The 23642-nt window shown below is 47.7% G+C and overlaps 2 protein-coding genes across 3 annotated transcripts in view; both read right to left on the reverse strand.

Moving 5' to 3' along the window:
* Positions 1-545, reverse strand: part of LOC144733457 (uncharacterized) — a 186333-nt gene extending 185788 nt beyond the window's left edge. For both annotated transcript variants that reach the window (XM_078615365.1, XM_078615364.1), the window contains exon 1: positions 476-545. In XM_078615365.1, coding sequence (XP_078471491.1) covers positions 476-528 — 53 coding nt within the window. In that variant the 5' untranslated portion in view covers positions 529-545. The remainder of the gene's footprint in view (positions 1-475) is intronic.
* Positions 543-23642, reverse strand: part of LOC144733433 (E3 ubiquitin-protein ligase Midline-1-like) — a 65944-nt gene continuing 42844 nt past the window's right edge. The window contains exons 4-12 of the mRNA XM_078615343.1: positions 23218-23321; positions 22218-22336; positions 21401-21498; positions 17528-17589; positions 15556-15709; positions 15054-15134; positions 14330-14430; positions 672-848; positions 543-549 (exon numbers count right to left, since the gene is read on the reverse strand). Of these exons, the coding sequence (XP_078471469.1) occupies positions 543-549; positions 672-848; positions 14330-14430; positions 15054-15134; positions 15556-15709; positions 17528-17589; positions 21401-21498; positions 22218-22336; positions 23218-23321 (903 nt within the window). The remainder of the gene's footprint in view (positions 550-671; positions 849-14329; positions 14431-15053; positions 15135-15555; positions 15710-17527; positions 17590-21400; positions 21499-22217; positions 22337-23217; positions 23322-23642) is intronic.

The following is a 23642-nucleotide window of genomic DNA, read 5'->3' on the forward strand; positions in this document are numbered from 1 at the left end:
AATAAAACAAGCAAATAGTTGCCTCACCAAAGCCATTATAGAAGAAAAAAGTTTCTGACACTGGCATGAAGGTACATGAGGAGAATTATAGAAATGTGATTAGACTTAAAAAAACTTGGAAATTGGGAATAAATTTAATCGGAGAAGTATCTAAGCTATAAAGAGAGGTTGCAATGGGCACAACGTGTGCTAGATAGAGGTGGGGGCAAGCAGTGGCCTAGACAGGGGACAGAGCAACACCCAGAGGTGTTGGTGATCAGACTAGGAACGCAGTAAGGTGAGGCATTGACACTGGAGCAAAATACACAGGAGCCCGCTAAAGGAAACAGAGGAGGTTACTGTGGTGACAGTAAAATTGACTATGACCTATTGACCTCAGAAGCTGCTCATGCGTGAAGGTATAATTCACAGGCGTCCCTGCGTGCACACTCAATGGTCGCATTGCGAGCAGCCACGTCTCAAAAGCAGTACTCACTGCAGCTCCAGCGAGTCATCCAGCAATATGGAGCACAGCTCCGGGACGTCCATCGTCAGGAGCTGGTCTACCACCTGCACAGAACACGTTGACAAGATACCAATAACGGTGAAGACGCAAACTTCCAGTTATTCACTGTCGTAGAGGCGGACACAGCCATATTTACTACAACCGAATGCGCGCAGAAAATCAATACGTCCATGCCTTTTGCACGTCCCGCGGAGAGAACTGCTGGCCCCGAGCCATGCTGCAGGCAGTGTCGAGGGTGACGCAGTTCGACAAGAGAGACTCGTGAAGAATGCTCGCTCCTCTCGTCAGTATGGGGTGGAGCCGAACCTCCATGTCCTTCAGTTGAAAAACGAGCTCTTCACCCCTGCACAAGCCAGATAAAAGAAATTGGCAACTCATGATTTTGGGCAGCTCCAGCGCTGTAACCAGGAGCACCGCCTCTGCATATTTGCGTTCAGGTGAACACGCGGTTTGCAGATACTGCTATAGCCAGAAGTTACTCCTATAGAGTTAGTTACTACTATAGTAAGTGGATACTACTATAGAGTCAGTAGATACTACTATATAGTCAGTAGATACTACTACAGTCAGTATATACTGCTGTAGAGTCGGTATATACGACTATAATCAGTAGATACTGCTATAGTCAGCAGATACTATGGAGTTAGCAGGTACTGCTATAGTCAGCAGATACTACTATAAAGTTAATAGTTACTACTATAGTCAGTTGATACTACTTTAGAGTCAATAGATACAACTAAAGATTCAGTAGATATTACTATAGTAATTAGATACTACTGTAGAGTCAGTATTTACGACTATAGAGTTGGTTGATACTACTGTAGTAACGCTCACGACTCGTTCACACCGGAGTTGGAGGCACACTTGTTTATTTAACACCAACGTTGTGACATACACATTTGAGGGGGTATCGGCCCCCTCACCCGTCTATCTGAGGACACACCTCTCTAGCTAACCCTAGCCTGCCTCTGAGTCCTCCACTAATGGGCTAGGGGAGGCTATCTTGGCCCGACACTGGTCAGTCGGGCCCGGTACCCAGAGTCCAGACCAGCACTGGCTCTGGCTCTGGTACCACGCCACTGGCTCGAGCCTGCGCGGTCCTGATAAGGACGGCGTACCAGGGGGAGTCCAGGGCTCTATCTCAGACGTCTTCCGCCTCCTCTTCTTTAGCTAAACATCACTCCCGAGCCCTTCGATACATTCCCCTTTTATACCCAACCCCTCCCTGAGGGGTGGGGCCCCGGGGGATCATAACCACCGAATCGACCCCCCAGGGTGTCTGGCGCGGACGTCGCAGAGGGCACCTGCTTGTGCACACATGTAGCCCCGCCTACTGTGTTTGTTTACCATAGGCTGCCATGCATAACGGGCTCTCTCTCTAACACCCCTACATCACTCCCCCCCGCATAGCATGCAGCCGTCCCGGCTGCCAACATACAAAAATTTGACAATAAAGGTGCCTTCACCCCCTGACCGCGCGTGTGCCTCACTATTTTTGAACAATAACAGGAACCAGAACAAGAACGCAACAACAAGATGAGAAACAACCCGACGCACCCCCCCCCGAATAAATACGAATTCCGTAAAAAAAACAGCCTATATACAATCAGCAGGGAACCCACCACGCACACACAACACACGGTGAACCCAACATATGTACATCCGAGGAGCGGGGAACACACCACCCACACAACACCCAATAAACACAACAGCTATGTACACATTTTCCGGCCTCACAACAGTTTGCGCATTTTAGCGCGCGTCCTTGCAGCGGGCCCCTCGCACGGGGTAACCCCGCGTGGCGGACCATCAGGTGGCGACTGTCCGTCTTGGGGTGAGCATTCATCCGACTCCGCGTGACCCTCGGTATCCGCAGGAGGGGTGATCGGGCGTGAGCCCGTCACTCCCGATGCTCCTGAAGGTGGCACAGCCGGCAAGGCATTAGGTGAGAGCGACGGAGACGGACCCAGAGAGTCGGCCGACCCCCCACACGTTTGGCCACGCGCGTGTGAAGTGGGATTGTGTACCGCTGCGAAGGGTTTCAACCTAGAGGGGTGCACGAACCATCTCCGCTTCCCCCACTTTATGCGCACGCACTGCGGACGTAACACCTCCACCACTTCCACAGGGCCCCGCCACGGCCGCACCAGTTTAGAGGAGGTTGCCAGTGGCACCTGGGGGCAGTGCAACCATGCCTTGTCCCCCGGCTTCCACTGCAGTATGTGCGCTCGACTCAATCTGAGGCGCTCATTCGCCTTCTGACGGAGGTCAGAGTTTTGCATTGCAGCATCCCGTGCCTCGGTCAATTTGTCCAGATTAAATTTAACATGGTCAGCCAGATTAGTTTTTCCCTGCGGCACGGGGATCCGCAACTGGGCACGAACAGGCGGGTCTGGTTCTCGGCCGTACATGAGGTAAAAGGGAGAAAACCCCGTAGCTGCATGGGGTGCCATCCGGTACGCCGCCAAGACCCCCTGAATTTGTAGGTCCCAATCCGTTTGCGAGTCCGAAACTTGTTGTGATAACATGGACGAGATGGTGCGATGCAAACGTTCGACCATCCCGTCAGTTTGTGGGTGATATGGGGAGGTCCGAATTTTCTTTGTGCCCAGGAGATCGCAGACTTGTCTGAGTAGTTTACCGGAAAAATTTCTGCCCTGGTCGGTCAGCAACCTCTCCGGAGCACCTTTGTCCAGGACATAACCCTGAACAAAGGCCTCCACGATGGCTGCTGCCGACTGGTTGGCCAGAGGCCAGGCCATAGGCCAGCGTGTAAAATACTCGACACCAGTCAACAAATATCTATTCCCCCTGGGGGTGGCGGGGAATGGTCCCAAAATGTCCAGAGCGACCAGCTCGTTTATCCTGGACACTTTGATCGATTGCAAAGGCGGGTTAGACTCCCGTGCCGGCGGTTTGCGTTGTGCACATTGAGGGCATGATCCCAACAAATCCCCAACATCCCTCGTCATGCCAGGCCAATAAAAATCAAGTTGCAACAAGGCGAGAGTCTTTTGGGTCCCCAGGTGTAGGAGGCGCTCATGAGCGGCCCATACCACCCTACCCCGCAACCCCGTAGGGACCACCAGCCGATGTCGGCGTGACTTCCCGTCCCAATGCATCAGCAGACCTTGGCACATTTCCCATGCGTCGGAACCACCTCTTTTTCCCCCCGCCGCACCGCCAACGCGACGTCGCCACCCGAGGAGGGAGACATCCTCCATCTGGAGGCGCCCCCATTCAATGACGGGCAACCCCAACAGGGAATCTTTGCCCTGTTGTTCGATCGAATTAGGAACCACTGCATCGTCGTCGTTGGCGGCCGCCAAGACAGGTAGCGATGTGTCCCCTGGAGGCCTGCAACGTCCAGACCCCAGGAGGCATGCACACTCGGAGGCGGTTGGCAAGCGTGACAGAGCGTCCGCGTTGGTGTGGCGAACGCCCTTACGGTATGTGGTTTGGAAATCGTAATCCTGGAGGACCTCCAACCATCGGGACAATTGTCCCGATGGCTGTTGAACCCTCAGGGCGTACTGCAGTGCCGCATGATCTGTGCGGACGGTGAAACGCCGACCGTACAGATATGGGCGATACTGTTGGATGAAATGGACAATTGCCAACAGTTCCCTACGGGTGACACAATATCGTTGCTCCGCTGGAGACAACACCCGACTGCCGTACGCAACCACATGTTCCACGCCGTCAACCACCTGGGAGAGCACGCCCCCAATACCCGTGTTGCTCGCATCGGTGTCGAGCAAGAACGGTTTTGAAAAATCAGGGTAAATCAGGGGAGGAGCGTTTACCAAAGCATCCCGAAGGGAGCAAAAAGCAGCCTCCTCCTCCTGACCCCAGCAAAACCGAACCCCTTTAGATGTTAAAGCATGTAGGGGTTTGGCGATAGTCGCAAAATTAGCGACGAAGCGTCTATAATACGACGCAAACCCAATAAAACTCCTAACCTCTCCCACTGAGGTGGGAGTCGGCCAGGAGCTTACACACTGCGTTTTGGCGGGATCGGTAGAAATACCTGAGCGCCCCACGATGTGCCCCAAATAACGCACCGACTCGCGTAACAAATGGCATTTTTGGGGCTTAAATTTCAAATTAGCAGCCCGCATCTTTAGGAAAACCGCCCGCAACCTCTGGAGATGTTCCTCAAAAGTTTTGCCAAAGACAATGACGTCATCCAAATAAATCAGGCACGACTCCCATTGCAATCCAGCCAAAACCAATTCCATCAACCGCTGGAAAGTTGCCGGCGCTGAGTGTAAGCCCATCGGCAACCGGTTGAATTGAAACAGGCCGTGCGGAGTACGGAAAGCAGTTTTAGGCTTTGAATCATCGTCCAGAGGAAGCTGCCAGAATCCCGAAAGTAAGTCCAATGTGGAGAAGAATCGCGCTCCCGCCAAGGCGTCAAGCGATTCGTCCATCCGTGGGAGCGGGTATGCGTCGGCAACCGTAATTTTATTAAGGCGCCGAAAGTCAACGCAAAACCGCAACGAACCGTCCTGCTTCTTAACCAGGACGATCGGCGCTCCCCAAGGGCTGTTGGAGGGAGAAATTATGTCGGCGGCTAGCATGTCATCAACAGCCGATTTGACATGGTCCTTTTCGGCGGGACTCAACCGAAAAGGATTTTGGCGTATTGGCGCGCTGTCACCCGTATCAATATGGTGACGCAGCAGATGAGTGCAGCCCAAATCGTATTTATCCCGACTGAAAACGTCGGAAAATTCCCTCAGTAGTGTCTTAAGACGTTGGCGCTCTAAATTTGACAGGTCCGTCGATCCCGCGCAAAGCGCCTCGAGCCACCCTTCATCGCTGTCTGAATGTGGTCGCGGTGCAGGGGCAGCGCCGACATGACTCGCGACGGGTTCCTCACAGGGCACCGGCGTTGCGTGAGCAAGCACGGTCCCCTGTGGGACCACCACCGTCTGCGAGCCCACATTGAGGACCGCGATGAAGGGTTCTCCATCCCCTCTCACTATGGTCTGGGCCGGGAGTAAATTAGGTCCACTGACCCCGGCCCTAGACGGTCCCAGCAAAACCCCTTGAGCCCCAATGCCCTTAGCGAAGGGCCGCCGAAGTCTCAAAGGAATTAACATTTGCGCCCCCGGAGGAACGCGCACCGTTCTATCTACGAACGCCGGCACCGTCGCGAACGCCGTCCGGCTCGTAGCGGGGGATGGCAAAAACGCCATGCGTCGGCCCGATGGGAGCTCAATGCATCCCTGGTCGATTAATATCCTAATCGGCATTTTGGCCAGGAAATCCGTCCCCAGCAGGCACGGAACCGCCAGCGAGGAGGAAACAAAAATCGGCCCAGATAATTTAATATCCCCGACACAAATTTGGGCTCGAATTTGTCCGATGATGCCAAGTGAACCCCCGTTAGCAGCAAAGAATGGCACGTTAACAGGCATCAAAGGACGGCTTTGGGCAGGGAGAATGTTATAAATCAACTCCGAAATAATGGTCGCCGATGCTCCTGTATCGACCAGGATGCGCACCTCGACCCCATCGATGTGACCCACAACGGCCGACGACCCTGACGACGCGGCTACAACCCGATGGGCCAACACGGACCACTGGCTGGGTTCAATCTGAGTACCCAGAGCGGTGCGTGTTGGTGCCATGGTACGCGATATTGGCCCCCCCTTCGCTGCGGTGTTTAAGTGTGCGACGGGCGTGTGCGTGGGCCAAACGTGAGGGGTGCCGCGACTCGCCGGATTATGATGGTGGAGCTTGTGACGAGGGCCGGCGTCCCGTTGAGGTGTCGTCCTGCGCTGCCCAGGAGAGCGGCACCCCGAGGCGACGTGGCCCCGGATGCCGCAGTTGTAACAGCGTGGAAGCGCTGGTGACGACGATGGATGTTGTAGACGGCTTGAACCGGCCCGGTCCTCCCGTACTCCCGCTCCATGCTGCCGTTGATGGTCGATGGCGCAAACCTCTTCCGCCGGGAGGGTGGCTGCAGCGACGGCACGCCCGCTCGCCGCCTTGCTGGCCTTCCGTCGTTGAGAGGACAGGTTTGCGTGGAGAAGACGGGCCGCTTGGAGGGAGCACATCTCTGCATCGTCCTGTGCGACAATGACGATGTCTAAGTCGTCCGCCAGCAAAAGTATCTTCTCTGTCACCATGGCGTCGACACCCTCGTCATCCATTCGTGGAAAGGCCTCCTTCGCCAGTGCCAGGAGGCTTGTGCGGTACGCCAGGGGCGACTCCTTCGTCCCCCGCTGGCGATCGTAAAAGAGTTGGCGACAGTCCGATGGTGGACCATATACCGCCGACAGCACCTGCATCGCCTTCCGCAGCGTGGAGCGCCTCTCCTTCGAAGCCGATGTTAGAGTGGCGAGGGCGTCGCTGTCGAGAAGTGCTGGCAGCGCGCGGAGAGCCTCGGCGTCTGTCCACTGTGCCATCTCCTGGTGAGCGAGGAAGCGCCGCTGGAAGCCGCCCCAGTCGCCATCCTCGCCCACAAATTCCTTGAGTGGAGGTAGCCGCTGATGTAAGGCAGCGGCTGCAGAGGAAGAACGCACTCCCTCGTCCGCCTCACTCAACTCAGCGTCGGCACGAACCAGCGATGGCATCGCCGGTCGCACCCGTGGTGACGTTCCGCCCGTTGGTGGTGACGCGGCAGGTACTGTACTCCCGCCGTTGGACGCGATGCTTAGAGCGGCCACGCCCTCAACAGCAGCTGCAGCGATGGCGGGAGTTTCAAAATGTTGCTCCGTGGAAATGGCGGGAAGGCGCTGTGATCGTCGGCTGCCGTTGCCCCGTGGCGGTCCCGCAGCCCCCAGCTGCGTGATGGTGTCGAGCATGGCGGCTGCGGCGTACAGCAGCTCGGTCAGCTTCGCGTGCGCCTCCCTCAGCCCCTCCATCGACGGCTCCCCTTCCTCCAGCTGCTGTGGCGTGGATGCGCCCAGCCCCGGCTGGTCGATGGCATCTTCAGCCGTCTCGGGCCCTCCGACTGCAGTGGTGTCTTCTGCCTCTGGTACCCCGACTCGAGTCGTCCGGCGTGTATCCATGTTCGTACTTTGTTTCACTTCTGACGCCAGATGTAGTAACGCTCACGACTCGTTCACACCGGAGTTGGAGGCACACTTGTTTATTTAACACCAACGTTGTGACATACACATTTGAGGGGGTATCGGCCCCCTCACCCGTCTATCTGAGGACACACCTCTCTAGCTAACCCTAGCCTGCCTCTGAGTCCTCCACTAATGGGCTAGGGGAGGCTATCTTGGCCCGACACTGGTCAGTCGGGCCCGGTACCCAGAGTCCAGACCAGCACTGGCTCTGGCTCTGGTACCACGCCACTGGCTCGAGCCTGCGCGGTCCTGATAAGGACGGCGTACCAGGGGGAGTCCAGGGCTCTATCTCAGACGTCTTCCGCCTCCTCTTCTTTAGCTAAACATCACTCCCGAGCCCTTCGATACATTCCCCTTTTATACCCAACCCCTCCCTGAGGGGTGGGGCCCCGGGGGATCATAACCACCGAATCGACCCCCCAGGGTGTCTGGCGCGGACGTCGCAGAGGGCACCTGCTTGTGCACACATGTAGCCCCGCCTACTGTGTTTGTTTACCATAGGCTGCCATGCATAACGGGCTCTCTCTCTAACACCCCTACACTACTATAGAGTCGGCAAATACTACCATTGAGTCAGTAGATACTTCAGTCAGTAGATACCACTTCGGTCAGTAAATACTGCTACAGAGTTGGTAGATACGACTATAGAGTCAGTAGATACTGCTATAGAGTCAGCAGATATGACTATAGAGTCAGTAGATACTGATATAGTTAGCAGTGACTACTATAGTCAGTGGATACTATTATAGAGTCAATAGATACGACTATAGATTCCAGAAGATACGACTATAGTCAGTAATTACTACTATAGAGTTGGTTGATACTACTGTAGTCAGTAGATACTACTATGGTCAGTAAATACTACTAGTCAGAAGATACTATGATAGAGTCAGTAGATACTACTGTAGAGTTACTAGTTGCTATAGTCAGTGGATACTACTACAGTCAGTAGATACTACTATACAGTTAGTAGCTACTACTGGGCTCAGAAGATACTACTATACAGTCAGTAGATACAACTACAGAGTCAGCAGATACTACTATAGTCAGTAATACGACTATAGAGCCAATCGATATTACTACAGAGTCAGTAGATACTACTGTAGAGCCAAATACTACTGTAGAGTCAGATACTACTATAGTCACTAGATACTACTCACTATTGTATGTAGGGTGTGTAGGTATATATGCCTACGCATGGAGGTGGGGGGGTCGACAATTTTCGGAAACCTTTTAGATCAACTATTTAACCCCCACTTTCTATAACTTTTTGAACTTCTGCAAGCCTCTTATAATATTGTTGACAGACAAATGGACAGAAAAACAGCATGCCGGGCTTTGACAATAGCTTAATATTTGTGTAAAGAATGTTATGTTTTTAAGAGAAGTTTTGAAATATATATTTTCCTCCGGGCAACGCCGGGTACTTCCCGCTAGTTATATTATAAATCAACTGTCTACAAACCAAGCCTGGGGATCCAAAACGGCCTCAGGAACCATTATTGGCCAAGGATAGTGTGTGTGTTAAGATGAACGTGGGCAAAACCAGTGGGGAAGGGGGAAAAAAAAGATAAATTATCTGGTGCAAAATACAATGTGAAACTAAAAATCAGTCAGGTAAGCTTCATTGTCTCTACTCCTAAGGCCACCGCCTAAAACTATTACCAATATATTTTGCTGCTTGTAAGGCAGAGCTATCAACCAACGCTGAAAAAATTTCATTTTTATTTGATGTACAAATAAAACAAAAACGAATAAAGAGGCATTAAAACAATTCCCACAACCAATTTTTATACCAAAAAATTACTTTCATCGGTAACAACGTCAAATATCGCGAGGATAAAATCCAGGTAGTCGGAAGAACAATTCAGGATTGTTGCGAGGATTTGCCAAAATTTGTCTGCGAGGATTTACAGTGAGAGAAAAAAGTATTTGATCCCCTGCTGATTTTGTACGTTGATCAGTCTATAATTTTAATAGGTTTATTTGAACAGTGAGAGACAGAATAACACCAACAAAATCCAGAAAAACGCATGTCAAAAATGTTATAAATTGATTTGCATTTTAATGAGGGAAATAAGTATTTGACCCCCTCTCAATCAGAAAGATTTCTGGCTCCCAGGTGTCTTTTATACAGGTAACGAGCTGAGATTAGGAGCACACTCTTAAAGGGAGTGCTCCTAATCTCAGCTTGTTACCTGTATAAAAGACACCTGTTCACAGAAGCAATCAATCAATCAGATTCCAAACTCTCCACCATGGCCAAGACCAAATAGCTCTCCAAGAATGTCAGGGACAAGATTATAGACCTACACAACGCTGGAATGGGCTACAAGACCATCGCCAAGCAGCTTGGTGAGAAGGTAACAACAGTTGGTGTGATTATTCGCAAATGGAAGAAACACAAAAGAACTGTTAATCTCCCTCAGCCTGGGGTTCCATGCAAGATCTCACCTCGTGGAGTTGCAATGATCATGAGAACGGTGAGGAATCAGCCCAGAACTACACGGGAGGATCTTGTCAATGATCTCAAGGCAGCTGGGACCATAGTCACCAAGAAAACAGTTGGTAACACACTACGCCGTGAAGGACTGAAATCCTGCAGCGCCCGCAAGGTCCCCCTGCTCAAGAAAGCACATATACATGCCCGTCTGAAGTTTGTCAATGAACATCTGAATGATTCAGAGGACAACTGGGTGAAAGTGTTGTGGTCAGATGAGACCAATTCAACTCGCCGTGTTTGGAGGAGGAATGCTGCTTATGACCCCAAGAACACCATCCCTACCGTCAAACATGGAGGTCGAAACATTATGCTTTGGGGGTGTTTTTCTGCTAAGGTGACAGGACAATTCTAGATTTGAAGCTTTCGTGACTGCAAGGATTCATACTCTTAGGTTTTTTTTTTCGGTAAAGTCACGTAGGTAAAAAAAAAAATTTGTAAAAGTAAAATAAAAATCACGACGTTTCAGAGGCAACACAAGCTTCCGTCTTCAGGTGGAACCGTCATAGTACGATTGCAGTATCAAGTAAAGAGAAAAATTCCAAGAGACCCGACCTTGTGTATATACTGATTGAGGGGGGAGGAGCCAGGGTAGGCCCCTGGATCGGAGTTTTTTTATTATGGTAAGGTTGGTGCGGCTGAGGCTGCTGCTAGGACTGAGCCTTTGTTATGTAGACTGGTTGAGCTGGGAGGTGCCAGAGTTGCTAAGGTGCGGCTGCTGCTAATGGGACTGAGCCTTTGTTATGTAGATGTCAGAAGCAGAAAAGCAGGTCAGGAAGAAACAGCCCCTTGCTATGTTGCTGGGTGGGTAAAACAAGCAGGAAACCAGTGTGTGAAAAAAGAAGCTAAACATGATAAAACAAAACTGGCTGTCTATCAGTAAACTGTACGGTAACTTAAGAATAGTGCCCGTCAAATAAAATGGTCCAAATATGTGTAGTTAAATATTTTTTGCATGGTTAATAACATCTTTCCAATGATTACTCAGTTTGTACCCATCATCACGGTTGAAATTATGTCTGTGTTTGTATATCTGGATGGCTTCGTGTACAAACCTTTGATGGTAGCCAGGAGGTTTGCAGAGTACCTTGGTCTCTGAAAGTACCTTGGTCTCGGAAAGAATGAACCACTTCTTGGACCACATCAATTCCAGACACCCATCCATCAGATTCACCATGGAAGTGGAGAAAGATGGCAAAACTACCATTCTTAGATATTCTGTTTGAGAGGAGACCTGACGGATCCTTGGGACATTGTCTACAGGAAAGCCACCCACACAGATTCCTACTTGAAACCTGATTCCCACCACCACCCATCTCAAAAGAGTTCTCTCATCAAAACGCTATACCACAGAGCTCATGGCATTTCTGACCAACACCACCTGGCCAGTGAATTAAGACATGTACATCGGGCCCTCAGGATGAACGGATACTCTGACCGCACCATCCGCCAAGCTGTTTCTCCCACCATACAGAAACAACCACTTGAAACTCCGATCAAAACTATCACGTTGCCATACATAGCAGACGTGACCAAAAGATCTCCAAAATTCTAAACAAACATAAGATCCAAGTCCGATTCAGTACAGTACATAAAATCCGTGATCTAATTCCATCTGTGAAAGATGTAATTCCTGACTTACAATACCCTGGAGTCCACAAACTGAGTTGCAGCTGTGGTGATTGTTACATTGGAAAAACGAAACGTCATATCTCTGATCGTGTCCGCGAGCACAAGTCAGATCTGAAACACGGCAAAATTGAGTCTTCCGCCGTTGCCAATCATTGCTACAACGCTGTGGGCTCTCATGAGATTGTCTTTTCCAAAACTAAGGTACTCTGCAAACCTCCTGGCTACCATCAAAGGTTTGTACACGAAGCCATCCAGATATACAAACACACCGAAGAGCGGCTCTACACCATTAGAGCGAGACCAGCTGCGCTTGGCCCGCGATTGGAAAATGCTAGCTGACATTGGCCGGCAACTTGTGTTTCCTCCGGAGATCGCAACCACCACCCTAAGACCTGACATGGTGCTCTGGTCCCGTTCGCTCAAGAAGGTCTTCATCATTGAGCTCACAGTACCCTGGGAGGACTCATGATGAGGCTTATGAGCGAAAACATCTGCGCTATGCCGATCTAGCTGCCGAAGCACGGCATCATGGCTGGAACACAGAAGTCCGACCAGTGGAGGTGGGCTGCAGAGGTTTTGTGGCAACATCTACAACCAGACTGCTTAGAGACCTGGGAATTAAGGGCCAGAGCCAGCGTTCGGCAATCAGAGCTGTATCGGAGGCGGCAGAAGGCAGCAGTCAGTGGCTCTGGATGAAGAGGAAAGACCCCAGCTGGGCCCCGAAGTGAGAGGGCCAGGAGGTATGCGGTCAACAATGCTCGACTCAGGGAGGAGGACGCCCCTGCCATGCATAGTCCCATGGGATGTTGGCTATCAACAACAAGGCAACTCCTATGACTAATTGGGAATGGGACGCAAGCGTAGGATTGATCACCCTGTCGCTGGCCGCCTTTGGGGAGGGTGTATAGTGTGAAAGGCCGAAACACCCTAGGAACCAAAGGTACACTACTGACGATGCGTTCCCCAAATTTCACCAGGCTCACTGTTCATGAACTCTTGGAAGTGCTTGCACAAAGGATAGTAACATCTCATCCTGTGTTCTTGGAATCAACCGTGATGATGGGTACAAACTGAGTAATCATTGGAAAGATTTTTCGATTTAAAGCTTTCGTGACTGCAGGGATTCATCTTCTTCGTTCTTTCGGTAAAGTCACGTAGAAGGGAAATAATAAAAATAAAACATAAGAAAAATACAATTCTCACGACGTTTCGGCCACAACGCAAGCAGCCGTCCTCAGGTGAAGAACAGGTCTGTCAGAAAGACAGCGTCTGAATGAGCACCACCAGGCTTGGCAGCGTATATTTAAGCTGGGTTGGAGGGGGAAGGGCGCCTTGACAAAGGAATTTGCATATCAAGAAGAATTTAGAATATTTATGGGAAATGCAGATATGGGATTAGTCACTAATTGTGGAATGCGTAGGAGGTGGGGGGGGTCTCAAAGTCATATTATGCAAGTGCATTATGTAGGATTAGCAGCATCAAAGGGAGGGAGTAGGGTTAGCAGTAAGAAAGGGAAGGAATTTTAATAGTAAGGAGCTGCAGCAGCTAAACCACCACGTAAAAACTAAAATATAAAATATGCCTCCAGCTGAACTTTTTTCTTAAACCTAACATTAAATTATATACTGCATTACTATACATTGTAATATTACACGATGTATTATTCTACCCAACCTACTGTATACCACACTGCTGTATATTCACTATACAATTACGATACTATATATTACCTTATACATTATATTAAACATTACACTTTTATACCATTTATTATTATACAATCTGCTATACACTATACCATTGACCGTCGTGTGAAAGGTACTAAGAGGAAGCAACGAAATATGTCAATGTGTGCAAACCTGGTGGCCAACTACAAGAAACGTCTGATCTCTGTGATTGCCAACAAGGGTGTTGCCACCAAGTACTAAGTCATGTTTTGCAGAGGGGTCAAATACTTATTCCCCCTCATTAAAATGCAAATAAATTTATACAATTTTTGACATGCGTTTTTTTGGATTTTTGTTGTTGTTATTCTGTCTCTCACTGTTCAAATAAACCTACCATTAAAATTATAGACTGATCATTTCTTTTTCAGTGGGCAAACGTACAAAATCAGCAGGGGATCAAATACTTTTTTCCCTCACTGTATCTTCCACTTACCACCGAGCTGAAACAATAAGTAGGGGCGCGTCAACAGCTCGTACGTGTTGACGAGTTCCCTTGTTTGGCTGTACCCGTAGCAGTAGAGGATTTCAACGTCCCCGATTTGGTCAGATGCTTGGTAACGTGTCACAACCCAAAAAGAATCTATTCTGAATTTAAATATTGAGTTTGAAAACGTACGTCTTACATAATAAGTAAATAGTGAAATATAACTGTTTTGTGTAACTATAGGTAGCATACGTTCATCTTATTGTCATTGGCACTCTGCGGGGAAAATTTGTGCCAGAAAGAAGCAACGTGTAAGCAAATATAAAAATGACTTCACGGGCAAAACGGAGAACAAACAAAACCCAGACGCTAAGCAGCAGCGAGCGGCATGAATGCGCGCAGGTGGAACGAGAGCGGAGTGTACATGTGCGCACGTGGAACGTTGAACTCACCGGGCCTGCACCATGGAGCACAGCGAGTGGATGCTCCCATGGATGCTGCACACCACTGTGTGAAGCTGTAGCTGCAGCTCAGACTGCAGCTTCTCAAACTCCTGTCGGAGAAGCCACAATTACACCAGCCACTTTCATAGCCAAAGGCACCGTGAGCTCGGTTGAAACACCAGGACGATCAATGTTTGGATAAAAGGCAATCATAGCAGTGCCTGACATTGCACCACACCTAAAGGCGTAGAATTCAGCCTTTTCACACACATCGATTAAACCCGGTTGCTGCACAATTATCATCGACGCCATTAAATCCGCACAAAATAATGAGATCGTTGTTGCATCAAATTGTTAAAATTCTGTTACTTTACAATGGGTTTGTGCAAACGTTCAGATATAGGTTTAGAGTGTTTTGATTGGTCGTGGCCAGCCAAGAGTAAATTATAACTTAAAAAAACACAAGCAGCGTATTCCATCTCAAAACAACTGCTGGGCGTTAAACCAGCTGTGAATCGACCATGGCTGTTGAGGACGACGATGACAATTAGAATGATGACTTTGACGACAGCGTCAATGACGATGACAACAATGAGGATGAGGACAATGACTATGAAGACGATGAGGACAATGACGAGGATGACAACAATGAGGACAATGATAACGACGATAACAACGTTGACAACGACGATGAAGATGATGCAGCATTGCTGCAGCCAGCAACCACACTCACTCTCAGTGCCTCCTTCAGTTTCAAGACCCCCGTCTGGCCCGCAACAATGGCCTTGAGAAGCTGCACGCTCAGCTCTTCCTTCTGCAATGGGCAGCAACGAAACGGTTGTCATTGGAATCCTGGCTCAAGGTGTGAGAAACGCCTTTTCAGAAATAAGTTGCGATCCAAGATTGCGCTCGGGTTAATCCGTATACCTTATTACACCAGAGGTTTTTTTGGGTTAGATCACCGAAATATCAACGCGTCGTTCAATCCGTCACCACCCGAGAGCCAATTAGTTATTTTGGATAATAATATTGGTGGCGAAAGCCTACACACGTTTTACTTTATTGCAATTTAGATTATGCTGTGGGATTTTCCTTTCTATTTTGATGTTGCCCACATTCGTAAATGTTATTATTAATATTTTAATCTCGATATGGCTAGAAAGCACCAGATGAGCGACATTACATCCAAGTGGGGCACTTCAATCGACCTCGCGATCGATGTCTCAGAAGTTCACCTTGGTATCGAGCAGAGTATGGTCGTGGTCGCTGTGATCAGAATCCGGGATGCAATCCGCGCACGCAACGTCGCTGCCACCGCCACCGCCGCCACCACCGTCACCAAGCTCGCAGCAGTACGCGTACGGCTTACCGTGCACCTCACAATTCTCACTGCAGTAATAGCCACGTCAAAGACCGATCAACACTGTCAACCTTTAAAAGCTGCACCAAAACACTATCTCTCTTTATTGCGTGCACGTTATTTGTGAATAAAGAATCCGTCATTTATTTAGGTTTTTTGGCTGCCAGAAATATAAACAGCCATAGATAAAAAGCATTTGCATCGACATACATACAGATCACGAACAGGTCATGTTCCCACCGGCACGCGGCCAGGAAGCGGAGATGAAGGAACAACCTGGAGCAATGAGCCGGCAATCACAAGATCCTCGGTTTCTAGTTTTCTTTATCCAACTTTTCACAACTACAATTGGTAAAAATTTCACGTTATACACGAAAAACACGGCCGTGTCTCTTTTGAAGGGGGCAGCTAAAAGCGTCGAGCACCTCGCGACCATGACTGAGGTGCTCCGAGAAGTACAGTGGACTCTTGATATCTGCGTGCGGTTTATCCGATGTGCGAATTAACTGTGCTCACTTGAGATTTTGACAAATTAATAACTTGCGCATTTTCCCTTAAGCCCAAATTAATAATCTAAAAACGCTCCTGAAAAATAACGTGTAGCTCAGTGGGAACAATTGTTTCAATCGTTAGTTTTAAGCGGCTTCATGGGTGGGACCGCTGCACTCGGACGACACTGAGGGCCCTGGTGGAGTCAAGAGCAACCATAACCCAAGAGTGGATCTCAAAGCCAGGAACATTTCTATGAAACCCTTTGTAAAAGTGTCCAACGTGCCACTGCCCAGCCTCGATGTCACATCACGACAGTAGGCTCTCGATTATCTGTGCTAATGACAGGGAGGACGGCTGCGGATAATTCAAAATCGCGGATAATCCAAAAATATCCATTTTCCGTGGATCACTATGCCAAAAAACACTGATTTAGGTATTAATTATATTTAAGTATCTCTGCCATCACACAGTTTTGTAAATCAAAACTAACAAAATAAATGATTGGATAAATCACTCAAAAGAAGCACAACTAATGATTTTGCTTGTTACCGTTTCGATTTAGAATAAACACTAAGAATCGACCAATCAATGATGCATGTGCTCAGTGATAACACTTTCCTGCTCCCGTGCAGAAGACTCGGCCTACTAAGTGGACAGCAGCAGATTCACACCAATCAACATCAATCAAACTCCACCCACTGTTGTAAAGATCTGCAACTCCTGTGCTGTAGAGGCGATCACGTGGATTTTGGTTAAGCAAGTGACTTGTAATAAACATTTCCAAGAATAACAATGTATAACAGTTTTCTGGTTAAGATTTGTGCTAAAGGGAAAATCCTTGAGTTATTAATTTATATCAATATCTCAGGTGCGCGACTAATCCACAAATCAGATAAACCGCTCGTGAATAATCGTGGGTCTACTGTATTTAGGTATGGAAGTTTTTCAGTTTTCATGATAATTAAGGGGTTAAGGCTATAAGGTTCAAGGCAGGGGGTAGGGAACCCTACAAGACCACAAGTTCACTTTCTATGGGCATGTGGCCACATGAGGACTGCTGTGAAGTATAAGGGTCCACAAATGACATGTGTCAATCATTGCAAAAACATTAATAGCTACAGTAATTGAAAATATTTTTTATTTTATTTTACCAGGTAAGGCATACTGAGCTATGCAGCTCTTTAGGCTCTAGATGTGCGACGTTGATTCTAAATGAGGGAAAATCCGGGAAACCCGGAGAAAAATATGTGACCATGGGGAGAAAATGCAAACTCCAAACATGAATGCGTCAGGATCGAACCCACAACCTCCTGTATATCAGGCGCAGTAATTCATATCTTCTAGCCACCACTTACCAGTCACTGGGATATATTTTGTTCACTTTGTGGTTTTTCAGCACTTTCGCATTTCCGTGAACCTGAAACGCATCACACGTGCGTGCACACACGCAATACTATAATCTCAGACCGGCCTTCACAACATCGTTACTCTACGCAGGTACACAAGTGTTGCACACAGGGTACACAGGTAAACAAAGGTAGCCACCCAATCTGAAGGACCTTCCTTCCTAACAAAATTAGTCCCTAACACAGGTGTACAGTAACAAAGGCAAAGATCCCTCATGTAGCCTTAATAGACTGTTGGGGGAAGTGCTATTATAGCGAGTGCCTCTGAAGGCCAGCACAGAACAAAGGGGTGGGTGGCCAACATTACGCCCGGCCGCCTTTGTCTCCCTAGTGGTAATGTTTACACACTGCACTGGAGGCTGAGTAGACCTAGGGGAGGCCCAGGACCGGTTGAGATAATTGTCACTGGTGGTGACCGTGAGTAGCAATCGAACTCAAGTCGCCGGGTACGGAGCGCAGCGCGCTAACCGCTTACACGGAATGCTCGCCACATCACAAGTACACAGTAACACATACACCACATACATGCAGGTACACACCGTGACTGTCAACTCCTATAACATTCACCGCCACTTAAACCTTACTCCTTCATTTTCATTCCCAGTTTTATTAAATTATTATCAAATAATCTATCTTTATGCAATCTCAGACTTATGCAAAAATAAGAGTTTAGGTGATGCCCACTCACACAGGAGTCTTGACTGAGTTTGTGTTGTTTGTACAAATTTCGCCTGAAAAAGTTGAAATACATCCAAGCTAACTGCAAATAGGCAATATCTGGGGAACACACATTGAGGGTGGGTACATGGAGCCAACAGCAATATAGAGCAGAGACATTCTGGTTGACCACGTAGACTTCGGAAATTTATCAAGCAGGAGTAGATTACTTTAAAAGAGCAAATGGCTTAGAACAGACACCTACATACAGAACACAATTACAACTTGTACAGCATCTAAATATGTAGCAGGCTTTCACAACCAATATTATTCATAAGAGATTTTTTTGGCTTAGATTGCGTAAATATAAACGCTTCGTTAAACCCGCCACCACTCGCCTGATGAGGCTGGTTGTTGTAATTACCGGTGAAACATACTCTTTAGTTCTTTCGGTAAAGTCACGTAGGTATAAAATTAAAAATAAATTAAAAATAAATTCAAATAAAAAACAAAATCAAAATAAATCAAATCACGACGTTTCGGAAGCAACACATGCCTCCGTCATCAGGTGGGACAGCCACAGCAAGAAATAATTTGCTGTAGTGGACAGGAGCTGCTCGTAACAAGATATTATATAAGGCAGGGGGGGGAGGAGCCAGGGGGGAGAGAAGTAGAGGGTGGGGGGGTGGAGGAGGAGAGGAGGGTTGAGTGAGCATCAGCCACCAAGTACTCAACACGGCTGGGGGGGGGGGGGGGCAAGGATCAGCAACCTGGTCAACAGCACCGCCAGTGTGACACAATGCCGGAGTGGTGCACTGAGCGGGTCTGGGGGGTGGAGTAGAGTGTTGAAGAGACTGGAGATACGGGTATGAAAGAAACTACAAAGCAACTAAGATATTACCTGGTTAATAACATCCTTCCAATGATTGCTCAATTTGAATCCATCCTCTTAGTTGAAGCTATGTCTGTGTTTATATATCTGGATGGCTTCATGAACAAATCTTTGATAGTAGCCTGACGATTTGCAGAGTACCATGGTCTCGGAAAAAAACAATACCATAAGAGCCCACAGCGTTGTAGCAGTGATCAGCTACGGCGGAAGAACCAGTTCTGCCATGTTTCAAATCCGCCTTGTGCTCGCGAATACGGTCCAATACATGTCGTTTCGTTTCCCTAATGTAACAATCGCCACAAATGCAACTGAGTTTGTAGACTTCAGATTATTGCAAGTCAGGAATAACATCCTTTACGGATGGGATTAGATCACGGATTTTGTGTACTGTACTGAATCGGACCTGGATCTTGTTTGTTTAAGATTTTGGAAATCTTTTTGGTAACGCCTGCTATGTATGGTAACGTGATAATTTTAATCAGTCTCAAGGGGTTGTTTCTCCATGGTTGGAGAAACAGCTTTGCGGATAATACGGTCCAAATATCCATTCATCTTAAGGGCCTGGTGTACGAGTTCCAATTCACTGGCTAGGTGGTGTTGGTCAGAAATGCAGTGGGCCCTATGGTGTAACGTTTTGATGAGGGAATTCTTCTTGCCGGATGGTGGTGGGAATCAGGTTTCAGATAGGAATCTGTGTGGGTGGCTTTCCTGTAGCCAGTGTCCCAAGGAGCCATCAGGTTTCTTCTCAAACACAACATCCAGGAATGGTAGCGTACCATCCTTCTCCACTTCCATGGTGAATTTGATGGATGGGTGTATGGAGTTAATGTGGTCGAGAAATTGGTTCAATGCTGGCAGGCCATGTGGCCAAATGACAAAAGTGTCATCCACATACATCTTCCACAGGGAAGGACGTAGGGTGGATGTCTGGATGGCGTCAGTCTCAAATTTCTCCATGAAAACATTCGCTATCACCGGTGACAAGGGTGAACCCATGGGGGTACCCTCATTTTGTTTGTAGAAAGTACCATTCCAGGTGAAGTACGTGTTGGTAAGGCAGTGCCTAACCAGAGCAGGAACATCAGGGTTCAGTCCATTGTGGACTAAGTCTTCAATTATTGCTATGGTGTCAGGCACCGGGACCTTGGTGAACAGAGAAACCACATCAAAGCTGACGAGGTAGCCATCCGGGGACAGTGAAATGTCCTTGATTAGAGAGACCAAGTGAGCTGAGTCAAGTACTGCTGAGGTAGTCTTGCCAGTGTAAGGAAGCAAGGTATCAGACAGAAAACGGGCTAGTTTGTAGGTAGGCGAGTTGATCGTGGACACGATGGGCCGAAGTGGAGTGCCTTCTTTATGAATCTTGGGAAGACCATAGAATCTGTGGTCGAGCAGCCGAAGGTTTTAGAAAGGGCCGTTTGACTGGTTCGATTAGAGAAGTCGAACTGGTAATGATATTGTTGGTTTTAGTCGTCAGGTTGTTAGTAGGATCTTTGTTGATTTTGGAGTAGCTACCATCATTTAGAAGGTCCTGGATTTTGTTGTTGTATGTGGTTTTATCCATGATGACAGTGGCATTGCCCTTGTCGGCCGAGAGGATGACTATGTCATCCCTCTTTTTCAAATTTGCGAGTTCCGTCTTTGCTGATGTTGCTAATGGGTTTCTTAGCATTTTTGAGGATAGTGGCAATTTCAGCTCTAGCAAAGTCTGTTTGGATGTGTCCCAAGCCTTTGAGGGCTACATCGACCTGGGAGATTATATCATCCACTGGAATATGTTTGGTGGTAACTGCGAAATTCAGTCCCTTAGCTAGTACCGATTTAGGTTCTCAGAGATTGGGATGCTACTCTGATTGATGACAATCTTGTTAACATCTAACTTGTTAATGTGTGGATCTGGCTTCTTTTTTGACAGGAGGTTTAATTTAGCGATCAAGTTAGCTTTACATTTGGTTGACAATGAATTAGCAGAGGAGATTCATGTTATCAACACGGTCCCAATCAGAAGGGGATACTTTTTCTGTTATTATTAAGTGTGATTGTAAGAGAGTCTTGTCTAAAATGTGTAGGAGGGGATTTATACTGCAAATAAGGTGTTAGGCACACTCACTCCGGAGCGTATATACCTAAGTAGATTGCACCAAGAGGCCGTAAGTGCGATGGATTGCAACTAGCACGTCCGATCCCTAAGAGGTTTGTTTGTTTTTACCAGATAATATTGGTCGCAAAAGCCTATGCAGTTAAAGCACATTTGATAATTACAAGGCGATTACCTTCTTAAAGCAGGAGTCGCAAAAGTCCTCTTGGCAATGCATGCAGGACAGGACGGCTTTCTGCCGCTCGCATTCGGCACAGCGCCTCTCCTTTCCAGCTGAAATGCAGCCGACAACAACAGCAGCGGCAGCGATCCACACGTCAGTGAGTCAGTCGGTCAGTGGGGCTTCCTCGCTTGCCCGTCTACAAGGCAACACACTTTGGAGCCAACAGAACCGAAGAGTGAAAACCACCACTACCACCACACTGTTGATCAATCAGCCCTGCCCATTGTTTCCTTAAACCTCGATAGTTTTTCAAGTGCCTATCATTTGTTTACTCCTATGAAATTGGCATGAATAAACATATAGACAAAAATAAAATATCCTACTATAGTTAGTGTATTTACCGTACTGTACTTAGCACTCCAATCTCAAAGACTCTGCATGAATTGGAGGTGGCTATTCAGAGATTAAATCCAACTCCATCATCAGCTATGATGAAGGTTCGCCAAATAAGCCCGGAACTGCCGGATGTTGAAAACTGCATAATCGTACACCGGATAATCGATGTTTTATTGTATTGCCAGAGCCTCATTAAAATTAGGTTTTTAGAATGAGTGAAGCAGCCATGCATGATCTGGTGAGCTTACAATGGTAATCGTACTAGCCATAACAAAATAACTTATTGAGCTTGCACAAGTTTATTTTTTTCACGACAAAATCATAATACAACACGTAAAAAAGCTTCCCATGTATTTTTCATACTACCGCATCAATCAAAACAACTCTGTAAATCAAATGTGGTGACGTGTCACGATCCCCCCACCACATGTACTGGTCAGGTTCAAGCGAACATCGTCCGGGATCCCCCAGGTCTCCCGGAGGGCTCCTCCTCCGTCCGTATGCAAGAGCTGATGCGACTTCACTTGGCTCCTACCAAGGTTTTGTTTGGACCTGAGAGGCATGGGGAGTGGGGGGGGCGGGAGACAGTGAGTGGCACAAAGGGAGGCGTCGTGGTGCGCGCAACAACTCCAGAGGGTCACGCACGCTTGCGCACAGTACACGCCTCTGTATTTTATATATGAGCACATTTATAATAAAAACATCAAACCCATGCCAGCCACTGCACACAAACGTTATTAACATATACACTACCACACACTTGAGATATTCAATTCTCCATTCACTCAGAATTAATCTCCTCCCATTATAGACTTACTTGATTTTAACTCGGTTGAAAGTAACAGAAAATATACTAAAACAAAGTAACTGGGTCACTCACGTCTGCTAAACGGCGGTTTTACTCACAAAACAATGGCAGCATTCCCACCCTGATGATTCATTCCTATCTTTTCATATTCCCATCCTGATGATTCCATGTGATCCAAAGCCTGCCTCCAGATCACACTTAGAACCTGAAATTACCACCACTAAGCAAGTGTCAACAATTTTTTTGTTTTTTTATGAATCTGTAGCTTCGTTACACAAAAATCACAGTTTTTAGTGGTTGAATCGTTAACAAAAATATTATTTAAGGTTTAAAAGGTCAAAAGGCTCAGAAAAAAATGGCATGGCTCTTTCAGAAAAAAAAGAGCCAGGGAGAAAGCGAGGTGTTTGGGAATACGATAGGTTCGCAGGATGAGAACGTGCCCTATTTCTTATGCCATTTGCCACAACATCAAAGCATCAACTAGCGACAGCATCTGAAGACGCTGTGCAATGAGGAATGATTACCCTCTTCCTTCAGCTCGCAAATCCTCAAGACTAGTTTTTCAAGTAGGTGCTGCTGCATTGGGGACGTTTGGCCAGTTAAACCAGTTTTTTTTTATCATTACCGTGGGACACCGCACGAGTATTTGTATGCTGCCACAACTCCAAGTGAATAGAAATCCAGGGGCAGCTGAGACAAGCCACCAGCTCCAGGAATCCTGGTCACCATCTGCACCACGCCCGGGGCACAATCGGCGGCACACAACCACATCAACACCACGTGAAAACAACATAGGAGTGTCCTTTTCTCAACCAATCCGTAATGTGCACAGCTCTCCCGACTCCCATCAACTTCTTTAAAAAAATGTAAACCTCTGACTCATGTTTGCAAGCGAGTGTGGTATCTGAGTATGGGATAATGTTCACCACTCTCCTCTCCACATTCATCCAAAATGTGCCCAGACTTAAAGTTAGTGGTTTAATCGGCAGTGGTGTAATTTACGCAGCTGTCTACAGGAAAATCTCTCTATCCGGAATCCATGATATCTGG

This window comes from Lampetra planeri, chromosome 47 (assembly GCF_965212315.1).
Source record: "Lampetra planeri chromosome 47, kcLamPlan1.2.h2, whole genome shotgun sequence".
Lineage (NCBI taxonomy): Eukaryota > Metazoa > Chordata > Hyperoartia > Petromyzontiformes > Petromyzontidae > Lampetra > Lampetra planeri.